Raw genomic sequence first — 19486 nt, forward strand, 5'->3', positions numbered from 1 at the left:
AAAGGATATGCCCAAAATGCAAAATCTACTGTAGTGAAAATAGGTCAATTTCGTCTGCTATTCTTCCCTCGGTTATTACTATGAATGTCATTAACATTTTGGTGCATTAGAGGCCAATAAAAAGGATTCCTTTATCATTATTTATTTATCCAACAAAAATTAGTCGGCACTAGAATAACAGACATGTCCATTTATATTCAAATGAAAAAGAAAAACTACGTGGGTAACACGAGAAAAGAACCATAATAGCTAACAAGACTCACGTGCGAGACGGGGGGCGGTGCTTTCCTCTGAAATATTAAGATTTCCCTAGATATTTTTTATATTTGCCATGTAACCCCCCCCCCCCCAAAAATAATAAAAAATCCTATGCGTGTAATCGATTAGATGCGTAGACATTAAATTAATTTAATAAATTGAATGAGAAAGTAAAAAGGAATTTATAGCCTATCTAAAGAATTCTTAAGCAATTCAAACAATATCGATACTTAGGCAAGCTAGAACAATATAAATAAACAACATTAAAAATAAAGAACAGAATAGAAAAAAAAATCTAATATACTAAAAGAAAAAAAAAGAAAAAGATTTACTTAGTGACTAGGATAAAATTTCCATATTCAGAAGAGCTATGCTACTTATTGTGTAGGGTTTATAAACGTAAACACAGATCAAACTAAAACTCGAGAGAAAAACTCAAAGACTTATAAAACAGCTATGTAGTCATTAACTTACTAGTTTAATTCACTAACATTTTCTAAATAGTTATATGAAGAATTTTGGAGGTTAATGCTGGCGTTTATCTTTTCATACCACCTCTGCTTTTTCTTCATGGGATTATCCTCAACTAATTTAAGTGATTACAATTATAAATTGCATAATTAGTTTTACTTTTAAAAGATTCAATAATATTTAAAATAAAACCTGAACAGCTTATACAGCAATCGTTTGTATGCTAGAAGAGGCTTTAGAAGCCCCGCTACTCCCCACCCGCAAAACCCAAAACCCAGTGATTTGTGTGCTTTTCCAGGCTATATCTTAGATTAGCCATACGATTCGACAACTGTTTGTTTCTAATCAATATTGTGCATGCCCCCTCTCAAAGAACTTCCCGCGCTCATATATAATCACACACAGGAATCCTTGGACCCCCCCCCCCGTGGCGGATCCAGGGGGGAGGGCGAGGGGGGCGTGCGCCCCCTAACATAGTCTAAAGTAGTGTAATTTACTGAATAAGCTCAAGTCTGCGTTAATTAAACTTACTCCCAACGCAAGCTTATCGGATCAACCTATTTTACGCCCCCCCCTAAAATAAATCCTGGATCCGCCCTTGTCCCCCCCCCCCCTGTTATATCAACAATACTAAGACTCCCTTTTATTTTTCATATAATTAACCTTTTTTTCTTTTTGAAATTCTACGCCCTTTCAAAATATGATTCCCCTCAAATAAATTCCTGTATTTGTGTCTAATCGGAACAGGTAAAAGAGTTAACTTCACTGAGACAGCGGGTAAGACGGACATGCCTCCTATCATCTGCGATCTTTTTCAAAGTTAGTACTTGCTACTTATTTTGTGAATATAGTGTTCCATTTACTGTTTTCGTATGTCAATTAGAAATATATTAACTTGTCTCTCTTTTTACAGAATGGAAAAGTATACTAAGAAAACCACTAGCGGTCTCGATGACAAGGACTTACTGAGACCAGTCACTATGCGAGTTCGATAGGATTCACCACTTCGAAAGAGGTTGGTTTGCCAAGAAGCAGAGAACGAAGAACAGTTGCAAAATTGGACGCAGCAGAAGATCCCGAATCAGTGAAGTTGGCAACTATCTTCAACTTTTCTCAGCAACGAAAAGACATTTCTGACACATGATCACGGTACAGAAAATGCATCATGGACTCACGAAGAAAGAAGCAGGTTAGCTTGCATATGCATATATCCAGGCCAAAGGGAAGAAGATGGTGAAGAACTGGACTGAAAATAAGTGTGCAGGAAAAGACTGGATGAATAGCTTTACGAGTCTAGCTGGGATTTCCTGCGGTCCTCCGAAGCGAGAGGCCTTTCCAGAGCCACCAGCTTCAAAAGGAACAATGTCATCAAATTCTTCAATAATTTAGAAGAGCTGCTTCTAAAGTACAAGTACCCACCGAATAGAATATATAACCTTGATGAGACTGGAGTAACCACCGTTGAGGAGACTGTTAAGGTGGTTGCAGAAAAGGGATCAAAACAAGTCGGACGCATTACTTCAGATGAGCGAGGGACGCTAGTGAATCACGTGCATACGAGGTGCATCAACGCAGCTAGCCAGTCTATATACCCTTTCTTTGTCTTTCCACGAGGGAGCTGGCTATAAAATTTTCTCAATGGCACGCCGCCTGGAAGCACAGGAAAATGCCAGCCGTCTGGATGGATGACAGCCGAAATCTTCCAAGATATGATACACAATCTGATCTCCTAAACCAGTTGCTCACTCACAAATCCTCCTCTACTGATTATGGATAACAATGATTCGCATGTATTATTGAGCGTGGTTAATCGTTGCATAAAAAACGTCATTGACGTCTTAACGCTTCCGCCGCATTGCAGTCACAAGCTTCAGCTTTTCGATTGTCGCTGTTTATGGGCCATTCAAGCGATACTCCAATGAAGCCACTATAAATCGTGAATAATTTCGAACCCAAACAGGAAGATTACCATTTATAAAATTGGAATTTTCATCAGAATCGCTTTTCCAAGAGCTTTTATCATGGAAACCATACTAAGTGGGTTCCAAAAAACGAGAATATACCCTTTCGACAGGAACGTTATTCAAGATCAAGACTTTCTCAGCGCTTTCGTGATCGACCCAACAACACCAGAGACGTCTCCCATGACAGGCAAGTCTGCAGCTATATCAACCATTCCCAGCGAGGACAGATTGGATAACAACGTACTGCCAACTACCAGTAGCTCAATGACTTCTGCGACTATACCAGTGACTCAAGAGTCGGTGCGTCTTCACCCTAAGGCGAGTTTCTATTCAAGAGACAGAAAACGTCTAGGAAAAGAACGAAGTCCAAAAATTCTGACGAACACACCTGAAAAAAAATAACAGACTGGAAGAAGAATTGATGTGAAAAGAAAAAAAAAATCACAAAAGAAAGCTCAAAGAAAACGGCCTGAAAAGAGAAACCTCTCCAAATAGCTTGAGAACGGGGAAGATAGTTTCGATGAACATGTCGCGCGTGATGATGAAAGTTGTTGAGAGATTGCATTTGGATGGGTCAAAGAAGGAGGAGTTTCTCGATGAAACCATACCAAAAGATGGCGATTTCTTGGTTGTGAAAGTGCCGACCAAGAAGAGCACCAGGACTTATGTTGGAGTTGTGTGTAACTATGAAACTGATTGTTTCCAAGTTCTGTTCTGAAAGCGATTAGATCCATCAAGCAAAATCATGGCAACTGAAGATGAGCTTCGTGCGAAAATCAAAGATCATCATAAAACTGCCAAAGCCAATCCCTTCAGATAGAACGACGAGACAGTCGGCTCAGTTCGTTTTTCACGTAGATTTGGCCTGGTATAGTGTTTAAATATAGTTAGTTACTAACTTTTTACTTTTTTGCTTTCTAATAGTATTTTAAGTATTTGAAATAAAATTGTTTAGAGACAATCAATATTTTTGAGCAGTTGGTCCGTCATGCCAAAAGGGCTGGTCAGTCTTATCATATGGGCTGGGCAAGACGGACCTTTTGACCAACTTCAGTTTTTTTATGTAGGTCCAATAATACGTCTGAATTATGTGTGAAGGAGGTTTTTGAGCTACTGGTAAATCAATGTTCTGCAAAAAGTTAGACACCTTACGTCAGTTGCTGCTTGCTTCCAATCTCTTCCGTAGGCGAAAACCAAAATTGGGTCCGTCCTACCTGACTCTCCCATACTGGTATGTATTTATTACATATATGTTATTTATGAAACGTAATAGTTTCATCACCTCACAATTTATTTTTAGTACTTTTGAAAGATGCATAAGATTATTGATTTTCAAAAAAACAAAATTCACTCTCTCAAAGATAGCCTGGAGCCTATGCCTAGTAAAATGGTAGCGGTTAGGTTAATCAAAAATAAAGCATAACATTCAAGAAATATATATTTACCCAGTAGCCTATAGTTATCAAACAGTTCGGGGTAACAAACTTTATGTCAGGAGCGACTCGGCTCAATAATAACCGTAACTGTAAAAAAAATGGAATTTTGACAACAATACATACGTCGAAGGAATTAGGCTTTTTATGCTGATACCAAATATATAAAATCCATTAAGTTTCATGTTACCCATCAAAAGCTACGAGCTTGAAAAAATGTCTGTTTTTAAAAAAGGAGGAAAGACCTTGAAAAAGTCAAGGTACCTTAATGAAAATCACACCATCATATTCAGCCTATTAAAAAACTTACCGTACAGGTTTCAGGCCCTTATCAACGAAATGTAGAATTTTAGTGTTTTGCCTCAAGAACACGGATTTATTTTTTGTTTCTTTTTTTTCCCCAGGGGTGATGGTATCGAAACAATGATTATAAAAGATCGGGAGAGGGCTCATTCAACCGGAAATTAAACGTTATAGTTGCCCTTCTTAAGCGACCGAAAGTATTTTGGGACAAAAAGACCTCTTCCACGCCCCTTTTCCCCCAAAGACAACTGATCAAAATTTTGAGAGAAACATTGCTCAGTATAGTGGATAATTTCAACAATTGTGCCTCTGGGTACATTTATGACCCCCCCCCCCCAAAGCACTGAAGAAAGGTCGAATGAAATTTGTCTGTTCTTTACATATAGTGTTTTTTTATGGGACATGTACAGACATTTTTCGGGGGGGGGGGGTATTCAGTCGAGGGCTATTTTCACGGGGGAAATTTTCAGTCTTGAGGTAAGTTTCCTGGAGATTTTCCAGGGAAAGTTTTACATGGTGGGAATTTACCAGAATTTCCAATATACAATATATATACAATATATAATTCTATATAATATATATAGAATTTACAATATATATGGAATTCTTTTTATTTGTCTTACTTTCTCTTTGGTGACTCAATTTTACATGTGGTGATGGTCCGGAGAAACTGTCCAGGGGAAATTTTCTTCGAGGTTAAAATTGTCTAGGGGGATTTTCCACAGGAAAAACTCTCCATGGGAAATTTCTGCGAGGGAAAACTTTCCACTGGAGGGGAGGGGGGGGGGGGTAGATTCCGGAAAAAAATCCCGAAGACGCGGGGGTATTTCAGGTATAATTTTAAAAAACAATCAGAAATTAATAAAAAAAAGGATTCTTCCAAATGATAGTACGAAGAATCTTTCAGGGAGATTTGTCCACAGGAAAATTTCCTAGGAGAATTTTTAGCAAGGATGGAAATGTCCGAGGGGAAATTTTCAGGGAAGGCAGATTTTCTGTCATTATTTGAAAAACAATCTGAAATCAAATAAAAATAATATTTTTCTACTGGAAAGTTAGGGGGAACATTAAAATTTTAAACGAACAGAAATTATTCCGTATATGAGGGGCGCTGCTCCCTCATTGATCCCTCACTCTTTATGCGGAAGTTTGACTTCTATTCCAGTTCTTTAGAAACGGTTCCAGATACACAAGGGTATCAAGCTTTTTAAATTAGATTAAAAAGCTTTCTTAAAGCACTGAAAATACTTTAACGTAAAAAGTGGAGGATTGAGGAGAGGACACAAAATGCTCCTTACTTTGAGTCGAAAAAAAAAACTTGTTTTTTTTTATTTAATAATATAAAACACAACAATCTACCTACTCTATAATCAGAAAATCAAAGTTGGAAATGCATTTTTTTTTTTACAAATTCAATTCACCTTTCAAGAATGAACAAGGATACAAAGACTATTAAATAGTCTTCCATTTCCTAGAAAATTAAGATTGTTATTGACACCTGATAGTTTAAGTCGTTTGGTTTTTCAAGTGGATACAAGTATGAGAAACTTCCGAGCAGTGAATACGAGTATGAGAAAGTTTCCATTTGGTTAATGAGTTATGACTCTGTCCTCATCATTTAAACGTTTATAGTGAGCTATGCTTGTAGCTCAAACTGTATTATCTGTACAATACATACTGTTGGGCCTATTTCTTCTACAAACTTTACGAAAGCTATGGTGCTATAAATCCTCTGCCGGTCAAACATCATATTGTTGCCCCACGCTACCATAAGAAAGTCAAAGAAGGGACACGCATTTACGAAATGAAAACGATGATATAAAAGAAGTAAACTACGAAATAGAAACTTTATATAGTGGTACAGTAGTTTTTCGCCTGAGGGGATTGGAGTCCTCGCCATCTTCCGGCACAAGTCAAGAATCGTTGCTGTTTCAACGTCGAGTACCGGTACTTAAGATTTTAGACTCAAAGTGAACAACTTCAGATGACTCTACTTATGCAAGCACTGCTTTTCAAAGTTCGAATAGACGTAGGATATGACAGGAGTGTTTAACGTATTTTTAAAGCTCTAATTTTACTAATTTATTTTTGCTGTAATTTTATTTTCTCCTTTTTTTAAAAGGAGAAAGCAATTGGGTAAGCAATGGATCCACTCAGAAATATTCCTGCTCCTGAAAATTCCAAGCTTATAAAATCTTTTTCTGCCAATTAAAAAGGGCTAAAACGTTACATGGCTGGTCAAACTTGCGGGTAATAGATGCAGTATCATGCATAATAGAGGATAGATTCCTCAAATATTAGAAGTTTAGAGCAAATTCGAAAGGAATTGACAGAAGTTTACTTACGGGAAAAAATGACTGGAAAGGAATTTAGAGATTTTTAATTAAGAATTAAGACAAAATTAAGACAAAACTGTATACCCATTTTATAGGAGTGCCAATGTTACTGTATTTCATATCGATCGGGGATACGGCAGTTTAGCAGGTTTCCTTGATAGTAAAGGCCTGGATCTTTTTAAATTGAAGAATCGAGGATAAGTATCTAGAGATATCTATTAGACCATCAGGATGATTATGCTTCCCTTTCTGAGGCGTATAAAGTAACACAGCGTTTTGAGGATACTAAGAACGAAATGGATGAAGAAAAGAAGGAGTTTTTGCCAGCAGTCGCAGATTCAAATTTTGGTTTATCAGGACAGAATGAGGGTTTTTTCGGAGCTAGACCGACGTAAAAAGTGACCAGGGGCAAGAGATACATCTTTTAGCGCAGGAGGTAGGGGTCAGGTTAGATATATAGGTAGATATTTTAGTGTATATAATTATATCATAGAAAAAATTCATTTAGTATTTATTACCTTTGGTGTTGTCACTGGGAGATAGAAGCACAGTACCAAACATTACAAAATATTATATTTGTCATGGCTTTGACCATTTGAAAGCTGAATACCCAAATAGAGTACGTAACAATCGCGGGAAAAGGGGACATCTCGCGAAGGTTTGCTATAAGCGGAAATATACGGACGAAATCGGTGCCTGTTTTATGTGTCGATTTCAAGCACAATCGTCTGGAGACTCTTCTGTTAAACTGGGAAAAGCACAAGAAAGTAGTCGGCCAGAATGAACAAGTATCTGGCAAATTTGAAGTCCGAAATTCCCCTCATTGCGAGTATTTGTGTTATATGGGATTGAATATCCATATAACACAGTCTATTACCATGACAGTTATTTTGAGCATTATCAAGTGTCAAAGCTTTGTTAGATCCTGTTTGTCATAAATCATTGTTCAATGAACGAATTCTTGAGGCGCTTAATAAGCAAAAAGTTAAGGTAAAGCCACCACGAGCTACGATAAAACCGATTGGTCGAGATTCAAAGCCATTTCTCTTTCATTAAAGTCAGTTTCACATATAAGAATTTTTGAAGCATATAGTTCACGGAAAATGTTATGGAATTTCTAGGTGGTCCTGGCTTAGGCTTTGATGTTATACTTGGTTGGGATACACTCCGAAACATAGGCTTAAATCTTTGCTTCTGAACCAACACATTGACTTCCTCGAGTAATGAGAATGAGAAATCGATTAATCTACCATTTCTGAAAGTATAGTGACTCCCAAAAAAATAGTTGTAGACCCCTCTTCAAGCAAAATGTTCTTTTTGAGTCGAAAGAAGGCCTTGACCCGATGAAATGACGGTCGTTATAGAAACTGCTGGCAAATACTCTGAATTTCTGTATGTTGTTTCTGTTCATGTTGCAGATGATAAGCGTTTAGTTTTCATTTTTAAAAATAGTGTGACTTCTTTAAGGTTAAACTAGCAAGAGGTAACTGGTAGTTTTATTGAAGCGTCAGACGACGTAATTTCAGCTTGCAAGGCTGAAATTGTCAATTATGAAGGGAAGATCAGTGAGCTGGTAGATAGGAAATGGATTGAAAGTTATATTTGATTTAAGCTATTTAGTAAAAAAAAGACACATATAAAACAATATATAAATAAACAAGGAAATAAAAGGTATGCGTCTGAACTATAAAAAGATGCTGTCGAGGAATAATTAGGCGTTCAAGATGGATCTGGATACATCTGGAAGGAGAAGCTAAAGGGTTCAGAGGATCCTGGGTCAGTAAGGTGAGAGCTCACATAAGCATAGAGAGGTTTAGGTTGCAGATCCTCAAACCTCGAAAAGGCAGCAGGTTTCGTGCCATGGACAATAAGAGAGGACGACACGGATAAAGAGAATTCCATCTCACGGATGGGAACAAATTCTTCGTCTTGGCCAATTAAAATCTTTGAAGGCCTGTATCTGAAGGATAGTGTGTTTTATCCTTATCCACCAGGAAGCGTTGGCAAGGACAAGGGATTCCATAGAACACATATAATCATCTTTTCAAGTGTCCTGGTAGACACCACGATAAAACTAGCACCTGACAACTTGCTCATTGGCGACCACATGTCTATGGAGAAACACCGGAGGAAGTGTGTCGTTTTTTTTTTTTTTTTTTTTTTTATCTTTGATAAAAGTAAGACAGAGATTGAGGAAGGTCCGAGTGGAGAGCAAAAAAGAACAAACAGTTTTAGGAGAAGTAGTAGAGAAGAGCTTCTCAGCCTCAAGGTTATTATACAGATTATTAAAAATACGCTAAAGAATTAGAAAGGGTAGTCATAGTTAGAATGAAGATGAGAATATTTTTTGTGTGGAATAGCTTGACAGAAGAAACGGTTTCTTTGAAACAGGAATAACAGGAAATCTATCCTTGCAGTTGTTTAGATTGAAGAATACTATTTTTGGCAGATTTATGTTTAGTTCTGGAGATTTTTGTGCTCCAAGTTTGTTATAAAGGATATTTTGATAATATTCAGAGATTTTTTATGTGTTTACTAGGTGTAAATGTATACGAATTCTATGCGAACAAAGCCTGACAACATAAAATAACGAAGTGAAACTAAAGAAGTCAATCTGTCAATCTTCAAGAAAATATTTCATAGTACTAATTTTTATAGTTTATGATTGAGTTTTAGTGCCAGTATATAATTTGATGTTCTTATTAAGTGTGCCTTCTTTTGTGAGCATAGATTTTTTTAATTTTTTTTTAAACAGGTGAAAATCTGTAAGGTTTGATGATAATAGTTTTTCATAAGTTTCCGGGTTATTGCTAGACTAATATGTCTGTATTACTTCTCTTCACTGCTTCCTCTTTAGGTTAAAAGGCTGTAAATTGGATTAGTTTTTCTTAATGTCCGCGTTTCCATTTCCTAGAATATTAAGACTGTTATTGACATCTAATAGTTCAAGCGGAATTTAAAGTGGATATAATAGACAAGTTTCCATTTGCGTAGCGAATTCTGATTCTGTCCTTATCATGTAAACGTTTATAAATATGACCTATACCTAGAGCAGACTGTATTATATGTATATTAAACATCGTAAATGTTTCCTACAAGCATTACGAAAGCTAGAGATGATATAGATTCTCTACCGGTCGGAACCCATACTGTCACTGAACGCTACCATTAGAGGACCAAAGTAGGCGAAGGCATTAAGGAACTATAAGCGAAGATATAAAAGAAGTAAACAACAAGAGACAAACTTTACAAGCAAATACTGAACAAGAACTAGGAACAGAGATTCTGCAATAATACAGATAACTTAAAGATTACGTCTTGTAATCCTGTATGTAGAATACACGATTGTCGCCGCAGGCCAATAATCAGTTCTGAATTACTAACTGTCCCATTTCCTGCGTAAGCTCTGGGCAATATAACCAAAATGCGGTGACGCAACCAAGCTCTCCTGCCGGCTCCAGAAGCACAATCGGCAAGATCTTGGCAGTTTAGTTAAAAAAAAAGGACCAAAGTAAAGGTAAATATTGTCTCAACTTTTACTCAATCTTGGATCCCACCACACCTACCAATACAAGATTCCCACCATTGCTTGAAAGCATTACATTTTTTAATGCATTAAAGGGTATTTATTTGAAGATCTTATTAGTACTAGTACTGACAACTCACTAAGGCACCAAGCAGCGTGAGGCCAAGACAGCCGTGCACACTCCTCCTCCATCTCACTCTAATCAGAGCTTCACTCCATTCCATGAAGTTCTCAATTATTTAAATTGGACTTCTCCTTACCCCATCCCTTTCGATGTCCTTCTGCATTTTGCTTGGCCCCAGCTGGAATGCCATAAATCACATTTTTCAGCAATGTACCGCCATTCATTTGTTAACACGGCTAACTTTCTTAATCCAAATTTTTCATACAATCTGTTGGCTGAAGTATGGTTATTAAACCTAGAGCTGGTTATTACTAATACGAATATTAATTTCTGCTGATTTTTAGAAAAGCTCGGTTTCATTTTGGACGGAGTCCATAAAATGAATTCAAAGGGAGGAGCCCGTTGTTTTTCCCTCTCGCCTAAAATTTATCCCAGAACCGATAGGGGGTGGCATATTTCTAGCTCTTTTGCATCGTCTTGACTATGATCTGTTTTCTTCTTAGAATTTGATGGCTTTCATTGTTAAAACAACTTGAATAAAAGCTAATGCGTCTAGAATTAATTCCCTCATTTTTGTCTTGTGCTTTATGACAAAGGCGTTTTTTTTCAAAAATAATACAATGCGGAATGAAATAATTCAGTCGGGCCAATGGTTCTCAACCGTGCTTTTTTTATCGACAACGTGGACACTTGTGTAATACTTAATTGTTCACAACGACTCTATCTTAGAAAAAAAGTTTATTCGATTAAAAATGAAAACTGTTGCCATCACTGAAACTAGAAAGATCCTAAGAAACTAAAAATACGACAACTAAAGCTAGTAAATACGTAGTGCAGCTGAAATAACGTCTTTTTTGGCGCACATTGAGTTAAATAAAACAAAGCTTCTACGAGGTGTAACCCCCCCCCCACCTAAAATTATCTGTATGATGGATCCCACTACAATTAGAGTAACAAAATAAGTCAGGACATAGGAAACAAACAACCATATTACTGAATCTACAAGAAGCGTTAGTATCAACATAAAAATATACCTTTTAGTAGTAAGCCAATATTACAGCCAGTTGACTATTTGCTACTCCCCCTAGTTGTTTCTTACCTATAAATCTATTAACAGATTCAATTCTAGCATGTCCTAACAATGGTTGGTGTTCCCTTGTTTTCGGCAAATTCTTACCAATGCCAGCAAATCCGATATCCGGCAAGATGGAAGACTCTGTACTTTCGGGAGAGACACTGTTTAGCTTCCGCGTTCCTCTGAAAAAAGAAATAATACACTCACCAATATTCCGCTCATTTAAGACAAAAGAATCTATTGTTGAAATTATGTTATTATTGGAATGTTCCCATTCTGTCGATAGTTTCACAGTACCATACATTGCTGTTATCTTATTACACGGCTGATTAAGTGAATAGTGAAAGAAAAAGCAGATAAGGCGTAATCACTTTGTCAGCTAAAGTAATCATATGCGCTGAAACAAATATCTCATAATGGAACGTTTTCAAATAAATTGAACTGGCCGCCCCAACAAGAGCAGACATACTCAAGAATACTTTGTAGAAGAGCAACAAAGCCCCAGGCCAAGATGGTCTCCCCCCAGAAATATACAAACAGTGCCCCAAGATCACTACGGAACAGCTCCATGGTATGCCTGAAGAGGTATGGAGGACCAACACTTTCCCAAAGGATTAGAAGAAATCAGTTATTCTTTCATTTTACAAGAAAGCTGATAAAACTGAGTGCAAAAAAATACCGGGGAATAAGTCATTGTGGTTAAGTTTTTGGGATTATTCTCCTTATCCGCTTCGAGGGGGCAAGGGAGACAAGAACCCGTCCTTTGTTGTCCTCTGTTGGCAAACCTTTTCATGGATTTTATTGAAACGTCCGCTATACGTAATCTTAGACTTTCCCCTTATTTCTGGGGCAGATTTACGGATGACGTAGTTTGTATTTGGAAACACGGTTTCGGATCCTTAGACCTTTTCCGTAAACATTTAAAAAGTTTTGATAAAAATGAAAAGATTACAGTTGAGTTTGAAGAAAATAACAAGCTACCTTTTCTTGACCTCTTATTAACATTTGCTTTTCTCAATACACAAAAAGCCTACGCATAGCGATAGATATCCGAATTTTCACTCGTGCCCCCTGTTTTGGCAGAAAAGAGGTGTTGTAACTTCATTAGTGGATAGGGCTTTCAGAATTTATTCCCATGAATTTCTGAATTCAGAATTATTGTATTTGGAGGACATTTATTTTGCAATGGTTACCCAATTAAATTAAAAAACGAAATAATATAAAATAGATGTATTAAACATAATATTAAAATAATTTCAGTTTCAAAGTCTCCGGAATTGAATTTGTCTAAGAGTTATATCTCTTTACCATATGCACCGGGCCTGTGGGAAAAACATAAACGAATTTTACATAAATATAACATTGATACATGTTTCCAGTCAATAAGACCATTAAGCATTTTTCTAAATTCTGGAAAGGATTTGACCCAGGGAAATTGGGTCAGTGGGGTTTATGGTATTCCTTGTTCATGTAGGATGTTTTACAATTTATTCAAAGATTTATTGAGCATCGCAACTCAATAGAAAAAGCTGAACAATTCAGCAAGCCTCCTGAAACCTTTATTTCGGCTTTGGCTGAACACATTTTCTACCACCCTGACTATTATGTAAAGTTCGATGATGCCACGATCATTTCTAATGATAGAGGTTTTGCTCAGTGGATAAGGGAGGCTATTGTAAAAATAAAAAAAAACATATGCTTGCTAATATTTCAATAATTAGAGATATAGGAAATTTGGATATTGACCCAATTTATAACATTCTTCTGAAAAGTGAACCAGTAGTTAATGGGGGCATTAATATCTTACATCACCAGGGGACGAAATTAAATACAAGACCTATATGTGATACCAATAACTAGTTCCTTGCCACAGTGGCCACTTTGGATCCAAAGAATCTCGCCATATTGCACTTGTACAAATGGCTTCAGGTCGCGTTTTGGTTGTGAAGGAATAAAAAATTGTAGCTTGCTATGTAGTTGTGGAAGTGCATGTATGTCGGATTCTGATGATGATAACTATTTTTGATTTCATTATCTATTAATATATTTTCATTTTATGATCTATATCAAATATTGTACTGTTCTTTGACTGGATTATTTGAAAAAAAAACTACGTTTTCTAAAGAGTTAAAGAGGCTGAGTCACAAGTTCGAACCTTAAAACGTACAGGGATAAAGAGGTGCAGTTGGGGGGCTGCCGCCCCCCAACCCCCCGCTTCCGTATATGAAAGGGGCTGTGCCCTCCTCAACGCCTCGCTCTTTACGCTAAAGTTTTTATTGTTTAAAAAAAGAATTGTGAGAAAGTCAAACTTTAGCGTAAAGAGCGCGGCGTTGAGGAGGGCACACCCCCTTTCATATACGGAAGCGGGGTTTGGGGGCGGCAGCCCCCCAACTGCACCTCCTAATCCCTCTACGTTTTAAGGTTCGAACTTGTGACTCAGCCTCTTTAACTCTTTAGAAAACGTAGTTTTTTTCAAATAATTTCTGCACGTTTTTGTACAGTTTATTACTTATTATTGCTTGACTAACTGTTAGCTGATCTTTTAAACTCCCAGGCCCCATGTTATCAAAGCAGTGGAGACTTACCTGTAACCTGAAGGCCGACTGTGATATTCTTCTGGAGACGCCTGTTGAGCCGAAGGATTTAATAGATTGGATTTAAAAAAGAAACTGAGTTTCTTTTTTAAACTTTAAATTCAATATATAAAAAAATTTCTCTGACGAGGAATCGAACTCGGGTCTTCCGCCTGATAGTCAGGAATAGCGACCACTGTACCACAGAGACACGTTACATTATTTTTATTCTCTGCAATGTATTTTTGACGCAAGCAAATCCCCACAAAACTTGATATTTGGTTTTTGGAAAACAGGGAAGGAGTGATCGGATTCTTCTAACTAGTCAACAGGAAGCAATTTTGTCGAAAGGGTCTAAATAGTAGAAAGGGGGGTGCTACTCCGATCCCTCACCCCTGCTGCCACCTACAACTTTTTTACATAATTTATTCAAGGATTATTGATCGAGTCTAATGGGGTCAATGACCTCTTTTTCCAAGGTCGATTTATTTGCTGATGTTGTTGTTTTGGCCAAGTGCACGCTCGAGGCGAATGTCAAGATTCAATGACCTCAATGACCTCTTCTTTTTCTGTCCCATGTGTTTCTTCTTTTCGGTGGTTGGGTATAAACATTGCTAAAAATCTTAAATCTCTCCGAGAACAAGCCGTGGCAAATTGTAAGAAAAAGATCCAAGTATCTTATTCCAAAATTGTTGCCAATCGGGGGAAATATAGTAGGAAGACCCTTGCTAAATTGTATTCTGTTTTTACTGATCATTCAATTTTGTTCCTTTCTGGTGTTTATCCCATTCTTGGGCGAAAAAATACCCGGTCATTACGTTCTTATTATTTTCGGTTCTCGCGTTTTCTACTGTATTTGCCTCCGTGGTACCGGAACCGTAACCTTGTCTCAGTTTTTGGGCTTCCAGATATAACTGAAAAGCTAGTTGAGCTTGCTGAAAAACTCCCCCAGACAGTGAAGGCTCTCCCAGCTCATCATGGGTTTGTACGCCTCCTTCATTGATTTAGTGTCTTTACTGTGTATTTAGTCGATTTGTATGTATTTTTTCTTTTCTTTTTTTATACTCCGCTTTTGTTACCTTAGCGGGTTAAAAATAAATTATTATTTTATTTATTAATTCCCCTTTCGTGAATCAATAATTCCCCTTAGAAACAACAAATTAATTCCCCTTTCTTGACAAATCAATCAACCATGACATCATCTGTCAGACATTAAAAAACGTCGCCCAGAAACAATTCTCCAGGAATAGGCCCAAGACATTGATAAACTTTGCCCAGGAAACAAATCTACTGGTCGAACTCCAAAAATATTAATAAACTTTGCGAAGGACACAAGTCTCCAAGAAACATCTTAGCGATGAATAGACTAAAGCGTGAAAGGGTTCCCCAGTAATTTCAAATCTGACAGCACAGGGATGCCAAAAACAAAAGAAACACGCATAAATTACGTTTAGGGATTATTTGGGCGAAACCGTTTTAGACATTTTAGGGAATTATTTCGGCGAAACAGTTAGAGACATTCTAAAAGATGATTTTAGAACATGTTTTAGAAGAGGTTCTGAGTGTAGTCCTTATAATACCCAAGTTCCATCTGAACAGTGTCGTGAAGTCCCTACCCCAATCCCAAAGTGCTCCGATCCCCCTACCCCAACCCCGAAGGAAGCCCCCGGACCCCCAAAGGCCCTCTCGGGTCCCCAATGGACCACCCGGCCCCCAAGGGCCCCCGGACCCCTAATGTCTCCCCCCGGGCCCCCAAAGAGTCCCCTCTCCATTTTTTAATACTTTCTAAGGCTTTATTATATCTTTTCAGAACAAGTTATTTTCTTAATGTCCCTCCTAAACCCATTTTCCAACTTGAAGTACTTATCTTTTTCACCCAAAACTATACTTTACATATTTTTGGATACCTCAACACAAAGAAACACTTTTCAAAGAAAATTTCAGAGAAATTTAATTTCTTAATCTCACTCTCAAAACCAATTTCACCCCTAAAGTATATATTTTCTTCACAAACTCTTATACTTTACAGCTTTTTGTATGCCTGAACACCAAAAAACACTTTTCAAATACACTTACATATCTAGCGACATTCTCTCGATCCAACCTAAAACCATTGTCCAAGATGATCTAATAATCTTTTTCACCCACAACTATACTTTACTGATTTAAGGTAACCTCAACACAAAGAATTGCTTTAAGTAGACAATTTCTGTAACAGTTACTTTCTTAATGTTCCTTCTAAACCCATTTTCCAAGTATAAGGACATAAGTTCTTCACTCAAAAAGATTAATTTATTATTGCTTGACGCCACAAAAACATGAAATACAATTCAAAGACCATTCCTGAGAAAGATTTTTTATTATTGTCCCTACTCAACCCATATGTAAACTGGCCGGACTAATCTTTTTCACCCACAACATTCAATTAAAGCTGTTCGTATAACTCAAAACAAATAAATACTTTTAAAAGACCATTACATATCAAGTTACTTTATTAATGTCCTTCCTAAACCCATTTTAATAATGGATTTACTTATTAAATTCACACGAACATTGACTTTACCTCATTGTTGTGAACTATCCAAAAATAATTAATTTGGTTTTTAAATTTCAGAGCTTGTTAATGTTTGTATGTCCCTCCTAAACCTATTGTCGAACGGGTAGTAGATATATCTTTCGCCCACAACTATACTTTACAGCTTTTTTGATACCTCAACACTAAGAAATACTAATAAAAGACCATGTCAGAGCCAGTTCCATTCTTACTATCCCTCCTAAACCCATTTTCCATCTTGAAGTACTTATATTTTTAATCCACAACTATACTTTACAGCTGTTCGGTTACCCAAACAACAAGAAATGCTTTACAAAAAAAATTTAAGAGTTAATTACTTTCTCACTGTCCCTAATAAACACATATTCAAACAAGAGGTACTTATATTGTAATACCTCAAATATACATGAAATAAATTATGCTTAATCAACACCAAGGAATACTTTTCAAAGACCATTTCAGAGCAAGCTACTTTTTTAATGTGCCTCCTAAACCCATTTTCCAACTTGAAGTACTTATCTTTTTCACCCACAACTATACTTTACAGCTTTTTGGATACCTCAACACCAAGAAATACCTTTCAAAGACAATGACAGAGCAAGTTACTATCTTAATTTCCCTCCTAAACCAATTTTCCAACTTGAAGTACATATCTTTTTCACCCACAAATATACTTTACAGATATTTGGATACCTCAACAACAAGAAATACTTTTCAAAGAACATTTCAGAGAAAGTTACTATCTTACTGTAACTCCTAAACACTGTGTACAACATGGTGTTATTATAAATTTCTCCCAAAACTAGACTATACAGCAATTTGTAAACCAAAACACAAACAACTGATATTCAAATAACAATACAGAGCCTGTAACTTTCTAAATGTCCCACCTAAACCCATATTTAAACTTGAAATACTTATGTTTCACCATCAAAAATATTTTACGGCTTTTTTGAATACCTCAACAACAAGCAATACTATTCATAGACCATTTCAAAGCACGTTCCTTTCTTAATGACCCTTTTAAAACCTTTTTCCAACTTGAAGTAATTATGTTTTTCACACCCAACTATACTATACAGCTTTTTGGATACCTCAAAACCAAGAAATACATTTCAAAGACCATTTCAGAGCAATTTACATTCTTAATGTCCCTCCGACACACATGTTTCAACTTGAAAGACTTATCTTTTTCACACACAACTAAACTATACAGCTTTTTGGATACCTCAACACCAAGAAATAGTTTTCAGATACATTTTCAGAGCAAGTTACTTTCTTAATGTCCCTCCTAAACCCATTTTCCAACTTGAAGTACTTATCCTTTTCACCCAAACCTATAGGTTACATCTTTTTGTATTCCTCAATAACAAGATATACTTTTCATAGAACATTTCAGAGCAAGTTTACTTTCTTAATGTCCCTCCTAAACCCATTTTCCAACTTGAAGTACTTATCTTTTTCACCCACAACTATACTTTACAGCTTTTTTGATACCTCAACACCAAGAAATTCCAACTTGAAGTACTTATCTTTTTCACCCACAACTATACTTTACAGCTTTTTGGATACCTCATAACCAAGAAATACTTTTCAAATACGATTTCAGAGCAAGTGACATTCTCAATGTCTCACCTCAGGAAATTTTTATTATTGTTTGACTAATATTGTTAACACACAACAATAGTTAACAGGTGATTTTATACATACACAAAAACATATAACGTGCGAAGTCATTGTCGGACCTCGTTACTTTCTTGATCTCCGTCTTCAACTCAATTTCCAACTTTAAGTACTTATCTTTTTCACCCACAACTATACTTTACAGCTTTTTTGATACCACGACACTAAGATATACATTTCAAAGACTATTACAGATCAAGATATATTCATAATGTAACTCACAAACCCATTTTCCAAGTTGAAGTTCTCATCTCTTTCCTCCGAGCCTCTACATTACAGAATTTTGGATACCTTGGCACCAAGAAATGCCTTTAAATGACCATTTCAGAGCCTACTACATTCTTAATATCCCTCCTAACACCAGTTGTAAACTTGAATTACATATCACCTTAACACAACAATAAGATTTACATATTATATGATAAATCAGCACCAAGAAATACTAATCGAAGACCATATAAAAGTAAGTTTGTATCTTAATGTTCCCACATAAACACAATTTTAAACTTGAAGTACTTATCTATTTCACCAACCACTATACTTTACAGCTTTTTGGATACCTCAACACCAAGAAATACTTTTCAAGAGACCATTTCAGAGCAAGTTGCTTTCTTAATGTCCCACCTAAACTCATTTTCCAACTTGAAGTACTTATCTGTTTCACCTACGACTACACTTTCCGGCTTTTTGGATACCTCAACACCAAGAAATACTTTTCAAATACCATTTCAGAGCAATTTACTTTCTTTATGTCCCTCCTAAACTAATTTTCCTAACTAAAGCGCTTACATTTTTCACGAACAATTCCACTTTATTGCTTTTTGGATACCTCAACACCCAGAAATACTTTTCAAAGCCACTTTTAGAGAAAGTTTCTTTCTTACTATCCCTCATAAGACCATTTTCCAACTTGAATTAAGGATATTTTTCAAACGCAACTATACATTAAAGCTTTTTGGATACATCAACACCGAGAAATACTTTTCATAGACCATTTAAGAGCAAGTTACTTTCTAAATGTAACTCCTATACACAATTTAAAACTTGAAGTACTTATCTTTTTCAACTGCTACTATACTCGACATGTTTTTGGATACCTCACCAACAAGAAATACTTTGTTAAGACCATTTCAGAGCAAGTTACTTTCTGAATGTTGCTCCTAAACCCATTTTCCAACTTGAAGTA

At 36.4% G+C, this 19486-nt stretch overlaps 1 protein-coding gene across 2 annotated transcripts in view; it reads right to left on the minus strand.

Moving 5' to 3' along the window:
* LOC148956542 (phosphatidylinositol 4-kinase type 2-alpha-like) overlaps window positions 1-19486 on the minus strand; it is a 127988-nt gene that overhangs the window by 87547 nt on the left and 20955 nt on the right. The window contains exon 3 of one of the 2 annotated variants that reach the window (XM_089085951.1): window positions 11593-11672. In XM_089085951.1, the coding sequence (XP_088942077.1) occupies window positions 11593-11672 (80 nt within the window). Of the gene's footprint in view, window positions 1-11514; window positions 11673-19486 lie in introns of both variants that reach the window. The other variant, XM_089085950.1, reaches the window with a different exon arrangement.

This window comes from Artemia sp. Qi Xiang Cuo, chromosome 1 (genome assembly GCF_049724085.1).
Source record: "Artemia sp. Qi Xiang Cuo chromosome 1, ASM4972408v1, whole genome shotgun sequence".
In the NCBI taxonomy this organism is placed as follows: domain Eukaryota; kingdom Metazoa; phylum Arthropoda; class Branchiopoda; order Anostraca; family Artemiidae; genus Artemia; species Artemia sp. Qi Xiang Cuo.